Source organism: Vitis vinifera, chromosome 17, assembly GCF_030704535.1.
Source record: "Vitis vinifera cultivar Pinot Noir 40024 chromosome 17, ASM3070453v1".
Classification (NCBI taxonomy): Eukaryota; Viridiplantae; Streptophyta; class Magnoliopsida; order Vitales; family Vitaceae; genus Vitis; species Vitis vinifera.
Genome location: NC_081821.1, coordinates 19,820,752 through 19,830,976, shown reverse-complemented (window position 1 = coordinate 19,830,976; position 10,225 = coordinate 19,820,752). Strand labels below are relative to the sequence as shown.

General features: G+C 36.3%; 1 protein-coding gene across 1 annotated transcript; it reads left to right on the top strand.

Annotated features, from left to right (window-relative positions):
• The first annotated feature begins 8,661 nt into the window (after positions 1 to 8,661).
• On the top strand, positions 8,662 to 9,189 carry LOC104882447 (uncharacterized). Its single transcript, XM_019226442.2, has one exon. It carries the CDS (start codon positions 8,662 to 8,664, stop codon positions 9,187 to 9,189), a length of 528 nt encoding a protein of 175 aa, XP_019081987.2.
• Positions 9,190 to 10,225: the final 1,036 nt, after the last annotated feature.

Genomic DNA, 10,225 nt, shown 5'->3' with positions numbered 1-10,225 from the left:
ACCCTCAAAATCTTTAGATAGTAGAATGCACAAGAATGACTCAAGTGTTTCTACTAAGGAGAATGTTAAAGACAATGTTGAGAATGATTTTGATGATTTACCTAATGATTCAAGAGCTTCTTCTAAGCACTCAATGGGTGGACATCAAACTAATACCTCTACACACTTAGAGCATGAGGAAACTATTTTCAATGGTGGTAGTACTCAATGTCACAAGACTTTTAAGCAACATAACAATGCACATGGTCTTTATGTATCAGACAACGACTCTGAAAATACAAGTGAATGTCACTTTAAATGCCAAAAGATTAAACCTAACCCTGTGTACTATGATGAGACTAACCGTCATCCTCCTGATGTAGATGTCTCCTTTGTTGACGTCCCAACTTCTACTCAACCGATGGAACTTGATGGTGAAGAAATAATTTTTTTTTTTTTTTTTTTTGCATTGATACTAAAATAAATAAATAAATATTTGCCTTAGGTGGCAAGTGACAACCAATTTGTCGATGAAGGGAATAAGTCCTCTTCTAAGGATCGGTTCGAAAATGTTGTTGCTACTAGGGAGTCAATGCCCTTTACTTTGACTATGCAACGAGATAATCACTCTATCATCCCATTACCTTTACCTCATTCTCATTTGGGTGATGAAGGTATTATTAACATCTTAAGTGATGTTCTGATTGAATCTCAAGGTCAAAAGACCACAATTGGAGATACAACATATGATGAATTGACACTTTTAACGGTTGTAGGTTTAATTGCTGAACAATAATCTCCATGCCTTACTGTGGTTGCTCCTTCTACTTCCATTTACACATTTGACGTCAAACAAATCATCTTTAATGTGCAACGCTAAGCAACACTTATGATAGGTGAAGACATTAAGGAGATGATTATCAAAACTTCCAATGAGTGTCTCCCATTATTGAGAGGAAAAATTGATGAGCTTTTCAATTCTATCACGAAGATTGGAGTGGACCCTTCACCATTGAAGTCTCAGATTGAGAAATACATGGAGAGTGTAGATCACCTCGATTCAATGCAACACACCCATTCTATGAAGATATCTGTGGAAATACAAAGTGAACATTTAGCTATTGTTGCATCTCAGATTATGGATGCTCTAAACTCTGAGGGTGTACAGGTAAATCATCATCAATCATTAAAGGTTGACTTAGCTACTCTTGATGCTAAACAGGAAGCACTTAAGAAGGAATTGGAGCAACTAGGTATACAAAAAGAGTGTCTTCACAACTCAATCTTGGAGATCGATGAGATTATAGCCAATAAACAGAATGATGTTTCTCGCTTGAGAAAAGAACACGTCATTATCGTCCAAACCCCCGTGCTTACCAATGTCGATGTCAAGACTTTAGAGACACTTCAAGAAGCCTTAAGGACTCAATGTGAGGAGCTTGCATGCTTGGTGTGGATGTGACCATTGTATTTTTTACTTAGCTTTAGCTCTCATTCTTTTCCTTCATTTATTTTTTTTCTTTTGTTTATTAAGATGTAATAAAGTCTAGCGTTTGTTGGCCAAATTTATTTATTAATAAAAAAAAATGACATTTTTTTTTTTTTTGGTAGTGACTGAACTCAAATGGTTTCCCTGAGTTGCCTACGTGCCCTTCAAAGAAATGGGATCAAGTCAAACGTAGTTCCATTTTTAATTTTTTTTTTACGCTCTAACTTTTTCCAAGACTAAAAGAAATGTTTAATCTTGCAAGAATATGTCCTAACTTTTGCCTAAGTCGTCTTTTCAAGTTTTCAACTTAGTGGACTTTTTTTTTTTAGTGCGTCGTACGCAGTTTATGCTCATGTGGGCCAAGAGTGTCACTTGTCTTGAGTTTGATCGAAGGATGATAAATTCATGTCCTTGGAACAAATTTTAATTAAGGATCAAAGATGACTTGATATCAAGTAAACTTATTGACAATTTCCTCAAGTGTTTTGAAAAACCTAACCTTGTCTTCTTTAGCTTTGAAGGTGGATGAATGACACTTTTTTTTGTGTATGATATTCTTCTATGAGCTTGTTGAAGAATGTGTGGAGTTTAATTTTGACTTTTGAGCTTCATTTTTAGATTTAGTTTATGGGTTCCATCACCCTTTTAAGAACGCGTCATGATGAAAGAAAAGAACACTTATATGTAGAGAAGTTGGAGATTTTAGTTTGGAATCTCCGGATTTGACTTCTTTGATACAAAAAGTTTGTTCCTCGGTTTAAGAAGTTTGCCAAGAATGTTTTTTTTTTTTTACTACAGTTTAAGCTCTTGTATAATAGGAGTAATATGTAGTTTAGGCTCATGCTTTAAGAAGCATCACTAGAATGTCGCGGTTTGAAAACAATTGTGGTAAAATTTGATGTCATGCTCTCTTCATCATCACTGGTGAAAGTGATGGTTGCACAACATGTTGCACAATTGTGGCATTTGTTCTCAAATTGTTTTGCCTCCTTTATTTTTGTAGCCTAGAGTGATGGATTCCTATGTATTTGGATCAATGCAATTTGTGTTTCCTCATAAAGTTGCAACATTTCACAGATACCAAAGAATGAGAGTAAGCATTGTAGATTTGCTACTACCTCATCCTCTTCCTTGGTTTCGCTCGACTCTATACCAAGAATGTTTTCTTCATCTTCACTTGGTTCATATCCTTCCGAATTTTTGTGACAAGAGACCATATAGGTTGATGTCATTATCCTTCTATTGAAAAACTCTAGAGGAAAGTATTCTCCTAAGGTGACAAGGGTGATGAGCTTCTGTATCAAAAAGTTATCAACCTGTACAATATCTTGTTTTCTTTTAGGTTTCTTTTCTTCTTTCTTTTTCAGATATCGACTAATATTTTTCTTATGTTGTTCCTTTGGCTATGGATGAGATTCTTGCTTCTTGTGAGGTCTTCTTCATGTCACTAATGTCCAACTTTCTTCGTTATATGACATTGATTCATTATCAAAATAGAAGTAAAGAAGGATGCCTTGACATGACACTTGTGTTTGCTTTGGTTTCAATGACTCGCATTGGATAGTACCAGCGCATGCCCCCAAATCCTGGTTCAGACAGCGAAGGAGGGAGGAAAGAAGAAAGCAGTTCAGGGTTGTCTCTTAAAAATGAAGGTGAAAATGGGAAATAAGGTTCAAAAATTGAAGAGGCAAACCTTTCAGTTACTTGTAGAGATGAATCCATTGCCGAGGAATCCATGGTGCATGAATTATCTTAAATGTTTCAATGACATTACATTGGAACGTGTAATGAAACAGGATCAAGGGACCCAAATGTGACTGTAGCATGATTTGACTCTACTATTTCATCTAGATCCAAGTGAATTCTTCCTTGTTTTGCAAGTTTCATTATGAGATCTTTTAAGATGAAACATTTCTCCACCGGGTGACTGACGATTCGACAGTAATGACAATAGTTCAGATCATTAACACGACCCATTTCTTCTAAACGCTTGCACTCAAGTAGCTCAATAACCTTTGTCTGAAGCAGGTCTTCCAACACGTTAGGCACATCAGAGTCAAGAAAATGATACTTTTTTTCCTCTAATTCCTTTAAGGTAAACCGACACCTCTCATTTTCCTAGGTTGGTCCAACCTTTTTTACTTCATTCTTTTTATCTTGCACTAAGATTTTGATAGGAGTTGTATTTACCATCATTGACTCCTGGATGGGTTTTATTGAATTCTTATCACTTACTTTCCCATTGTGTCTTTCTCTTTGCTAGTCAACGATAAGGTCCTTTTTAGCACCATGTTGGCTATGCTGAGTTCCATGTCCGGTGCTTGAGTGGCTAATTCTTCAAAGGTACGGGGTCGTATCCCTTGGAGGATGTATAGGAGACCCCAATGAATTCCTTGCATGCATATCTCCAAGACTGATACCTCAGATAATCTATCTTTGCAGTCAAGGCTTAAGGAACGCCAACGATTGATATAGTCTACAACCAGCTCATTTTTCCATTGCTTAGTGTTAGTAAGTTCCATCATGCTTACAATTCGTCGGGTGCTATAGAAACTGTCACACCCCGGTTTTTGTTATTCTTCAAACTAAACAATTGATACTCAAATACAGTATAAGTGCTCTAAAAAAAATATAGGGATACAAATATTAAAATGTTGAGTTCCTGCTTGAATTTTTTCAAAAAGAGGATACGCAAAACCTGTTATGAAGAGTACATCCTATATTAAACTTTGTGACTATTAGTTAACAAAATATGTTTTGTTTCACAAAAGAAACTTGTACTACATTAATTTACATATACCAAAACCCCATTGTTCACTACGGGTAGCCCATACTACAAGTGTACCTAACAAATATATATATTACATCATTCCTACAAAAAGATTCAGTCTTTGATACAAAAGGCAAGGCCTCAAAAGACTTTCAATGCGAACAAACAGCATCCAATCACAGTAAAGCATTGCTCAAGCATTATTTCCTGCATAGGTCTTCTGACCTGCATCTAAAGGTGGAAGGAATAGGGTGATTTCACAACTCAGTAGGAAAGTTTATAACCATCCTAAGCATACCCTTAAAAACCTTGAATTAAACTTTTAATAGCATGCATGATAAACATTTTATAACCATTAACAAATGTGTAATCATGTCAAACATGTATGCATGTGTTTGCTGGTTTCATCTTTGCTTTTCCTCATCCATCCTTTCACAACTGATAAACTGCTAACCCCCACCAATCTATACATCAGATATCAATGCTCCACAAGATAGTCGATCAATATAATAATGACTATTCTGGGACATCACCCAAGGGCAAGTCATACCTCGTGTCTTTTGGGACTCATACCCAAGGGTAGGACCAACCCCGTGTCTTTAAGGACTAAAACCCAAGGACATGACCAACCCCATAAACCCACATCAGAGTGTCTTCCTCGAGGGCTTTAAGGACTTTCACCCAAGGACCCTCGGTCCCACATAAACAATATATCAAATGATAATGCCTGTAATATCACATAAACACTTCCCACCAATCAATTCTCTTAATATCATCTGTGATAATTCCATATCCTTCTTGCAATGCAACCACACCATGAACCATTTCAACAACACAGAACCATGAATCTTCATACCAATATATGTTCCAATATCATGGTAACATTTTTAATGCAATAAACCGAGATGCAATGACACATTAAAACATTTTATTAAATCATAAAAATAACATGAAATTCCAACAAATGATTCAAGGAAAGAAATCAGATACACCATAGAATAGCATAAAATTCCCTACCTTACACCAGTTCCTTTTTCTGTTTCTTCTATGTAGGGGCTCTTTGCCTATTACGAGGAACTGAAATGAAACAACATAATTTAGGTTTCCTAACCATTAAAATTCATTCAATTAAAACTTATGAAATTTTCCTTTCTTACTAATTTTTAACAACTTTCTGTTATTTATTTTTTTTACTTCTCATATTCCCCAATTAATTACCAAACACTAATTCTTTTGATTTTCTTAAAGCCTAACCTATTAACAAATCCCAAGCGTCCAAATAACCTAATTAATCACATGTTTACTAATCTATTTTTCAATCAAACCAAATTAAACAAAGATTCATGCTGATATTACCATTAATAAAATACTTAAGCTAAAATACTTTAATATTTAATTAATTGTGATTTTTAACTAAAATGGGTTTATAGCTAATTACACTCAACTTTTACACAAATTTTACCGTTAATTCTTTTCAGCATACCATTAGGAACCAAAATAAACAAAAATTACAAAATTAAACAACTTGCTTACCTCAAATCTACACTTTCTCTCTCTAACCCAAGTTGTTGCAGGTGAACTGGTGCAAAACGAGCTGCAACCCCTTTTAAACGGGTCTCCATGCAACCAAGCACGAGCTGGCAGGCCACATGGCTGCCACCAATCCACCCAAGTAGGAGGTGGCATTCCACTAACTTCAATTTCCCAATTTTGCACTTTAGTCCTTCAAGTTATCAAAAATAAAACCCATAATTGCCCATTAGTCCTTTAAGTTTTCATAACCCTAATCAGTCCCTAAGAACCTAATAAGCATGCTTAGGTCATTAACTAATCCCACTTAACCTTAATTAAAGTTTAATTCATAATTAAACATGATTAGCACTAAACTAGTTTTAACATCTAATAAGCAAGCTTAAAGTTAAGTACTAAAATAATCATTGTTGCCTATTTAATTCATCAGTACTAGGTATTACAGAAACGACTGAGGAATTCATGTTCCATTTGATCCCAACTATCGATACACTCAGGTGCAAGGTCTATGTACCAATCGAAAGCATTCCCTCGGAGAGAATGAATGAATTGTTTAACTAATAAGTCACCATATGTACCTGCATTGTTACAAGTTTCAACAAAATGGGCAACATGTTGTTTCGGATTTTCCTTCTCGTCAAATGATTGAAATTTTGGAGGTTGATAACCCATAGGTATACGTAGGTTATCAATCCTCTTAGTGTAAGGTTTAGAGTACATGAGCGTACTATGTGAGGGTCCACTGTACTACGCTCTAATGGTGTTAGTTATCATGTCCTGAAGTTGTTGGATAGATAATGACGCCACTAAGGCAGATTCTGCCGCTTGTCTCTCAACTTGCATTGTCCTATATGAATGTAGTGCATCATTGAGAGGAGATGCAACATTCGAAAGGTGGTTGAATCCTTGACTTGACTCACCTATATTTTGTACTTGTGCCTCAACTTTGTTTATGAGGGATGCTATCTACATATCCTTCTCCTCAACTGTCTTGGTGAGTTTGGCAATGGCGCAAGCCATCTCTGCTAATTGCTCCTCTACAGATGTAGTGTCAGTTGCCATTACCGACATAGTCATCGAGAAAGGAGAAGTAAAAGAGTCGGAATGATTAGTGTAGTTTTCCTCCTTTGACATTCCAGTTAGCGATCCGAAGTATGAACCAGTGCTAAAGTTGGCATCGATAATAAAGCAAGAAGATTTATCCCTAAAGTCCTATAGTGTTGAAGGGAGTTTTCTCCTGCTACAAGGACTATGGCTTTTTGCCCCCAAAGAGACCAAGGTGATGAGTGGTTGGTGCTTGTCACGTGTTCTTACCGGTTTTAGCAAACAAGCAGACTCACTTGTTTGTTTTGTTGAGAATGAAGATATTTATTTTGCTTTGCTACGAGTCATGGGGCCCATAATGGCATCATGTGTCGATTGAGCAATGATGAGCTTGTCATTGCCCTTGTTGACATGCACAACTTGAGTTCTTTTGGGTGTCATTGACATGGTAGAAATCAATCTTCTAACAAAAGAGATGAGAGGCAGAGATGTCCCACCGGGCATGCCAGAAATTTGTATGCACCAAAATTCCTGCAAAATTAGCAAAACAAAATAGAAAAATAGTACGAACAAAATATTTATTGAAATTAAAATATTGTGGGTACAATCTCCAAAATAATATTTTCCCTCAAATTCTTTTGCTTTGATCACACTTTGGAAGACGACGATGACGTTTTCTTGATTTCGAAGATTAATTGAGGGTCACAAGTGGCTTATTCCCGAATGACCTTGTTGAATGGCGAAGAATGCGTGTAGCAGTTTTTTTGCCGTTTACCGAACTTGCAGGGAGATTTGATGAAGCTCTTTCTTTTGTTGTGAAGCCCCTTTTCCCATACAAAGTTACCTTTGGATTTTCTCCTTAGGATTTTCCTTTTTGAATTTTTCTGATTTCTGAATTTCCTTTCCTCTTGATAGAAGACACATCTATTTATAGGTGAAGATAGGGAATTTGAATTTCGAATTCCCGAATTTTAGTTGTTTAATTCAAGGGATTTAGTTCCTTGATTTTAGTAAATTTTCTTCTCCTAAGAGGTTTGACCAACAAGATAATAATCATAATAATAATAATAATTTTCTTATTATTATTATTATCCTTTTTATAGTTGGAAATTAGGGAAACTTATCCATAAGAGGATATCATTTTTTTTTTTTGGAAGACCAAATTAATGATAATTTAATCCATTAATTTGTTATGTCTACAATTTAATTTCAAAGAAAAGAGTCAAAAAATCGATTTTATTTTTTCTTGTTAGTGCTTTCCTTAAGTGTGTGGCGGTGTTATCATTGTGTTGGAGAAAAGAAGCAATTAGTATCCACAATTATGTTAAATGCTTATAGCATATTAAAAGAATCCATGAAAATAAATAAATCCAAAGAAATTTTTCTTCCATTACTCTCCTTTGAATTTGTTTTAAAATGCATTGGTTTCAACATGATTTTTTAGTTTATTTTATATACAAATAAAATATCATTTTTTTACTTTATTTGTTAAGAAGAAAAATTTAATAGAACACAATCCAAAAAATTTAGGGAAATTGTATTGTAATTCCAATCAACAATTATTATTAAAAATGAAATAAAGAATAAAATAGATGTAAAAAAAAAGCGGAAAATCGATTCCGTTTCCTAGCCGCGAGGGCTCCTCAATCGGCATCAATAGGGAACGTCAAAAGAAGCACAAATAAATGTGAAAAATCGTTTTCGATTCCTAACTTTGTCAGCTCCTTAATCGGCAGGAATCGGGAACGCTAAAAGAAGCAAACGAAGATTATTTATAAAACCCTGCCTCCAAATTTGAGAAGGCCCAACCCTCACCACCCTTGACATTCCCGCCCTCTCTCATTCTGTAATGGCCCCGGATTCTCCAACCCCAGAAGAGGATCTGCAGGTCCCCGACTCCGAAGAAGAAGAAGATGTGCAGATTCCTGACTCCGAAGAGTATTCGCCGGTCCCGGACTCCTTGAAAGAAGTAGTAGAAGCTTCAGAAGAAGCGCGAAAAGTGTCGTCGGAAGAAGAGGAAGCATCCGCAGAAGAGTCGTCTGAAGAAGAGGAAGCATCCGCAGAAGAGTCGTCTGAAGAAGAGGAAGACCCAACTGTGAAGCCAACCCCTACAATACCCGGAAAGCGCCCAGCAAAGAGCAACCTAGAGGGTAAGGAGGCAAAGCGTGTGAAGGAAGAGGCGCAGCCAAATAGAAACGATAATGGAGAAAGAAATAATGTTGAGTCTCTGGTGAAGAAGGAAGGAATGGAGTCCGAAAGGGAAAAGATTGAGAGGGAGTTGAAAATTGAACAATTGGAGCTAATCATGCGGTTTGCCCAGCTGAAAAAGGACATTGCAAACTTAAGACAGAAAGCATCAAGATTTTCTATCCCGTAAGTTATTTTGGTTTTTGCGTTCATTTGGTAGCAATCTTGCTCTGTGATATGTATTGATCCGGTCTATCATCATACTAATAGCTAACTTCTCTCTCTCTCTCTCTCTCTCCCTCTCTCTCTCTCTTTCAGATGCAGTGACGACGAGGGGTCTTCAAGCAGAATTGGGGACGAGTGGTCTTTAAGCAGGATGAGGTGTGAGTGGCGTAGTCTATGGTGTAATTGGCGTAGGCTATGATGGTAACTAATAGTCTGGCAGGAACCTCTGTCTCTAATTACTTTTTGATAAACACTTTAGTCCTATTTATGATGTCCATAACTGGATAGTTTTGCTAAAACTTTCATGATGTTACTGCTGTATGCTTTAATATAATAGGCTGTGATGGTTACTAATAGTTTTGTTAAAATTCCCATGATGTTTCTGAAGTCTCGCATCGAAAGAGAGACAGAAAAATTAAGGAATTTAATAGAAAAGCTATCACTCACATGTTGGCTGTATTCAAGAGGTCAATATATTCTTAAATGAGGGAGCTCTGTATGTTAGATGATAATAGTTCTGCGAGTAGAGAGGACCAACATGCTTCTCCATACCTTTAAATTCGAAGCGCATGCAATAAATTTATCAAGTGGTGTGTCAATCATTTTGGAGTTGTCATTTGTGCAGGAGGTCATGTTAATTGGTGTTTGGGAGTCTTTGGCTCAAAGGGTACTGGGCATACTCGGCCTTTGGAAGAGAGATCCTCAAGAGGCTTTCTGCTATCATTGGAGTTGACAGGGAGGAGAGCTTTTCTTAGAGAACAATGAAGAGCTTTAAATTTCTCACTAATTGGTGGTGATCCAATGGAGTTGGCAGATTTCATGGTTGTCATTTGCCAATGCATCATCTATGGAAAAGCAAAACATTTTTTAAAGCTTTAGAATGGCAATTTATATCTTTGAACCAACCAATTAGAAATAAGTCGAAGGACAATTAATCCTTTCTAGAAAGCTTCCATGGAAAATTCAAGCAGCATATAAATAGCTACACAACCAAAGCTGTG

What these genes read in the sequence shown, in the direction of transcription:
- LOC104882447 (XM_019226442.2), top strand. Translation starts at nt 8,662, where the DNA reads ATGGCCCCGGATTCTCCAACCCCAGAAGAGGATCTGCAGGTCCCCGAC.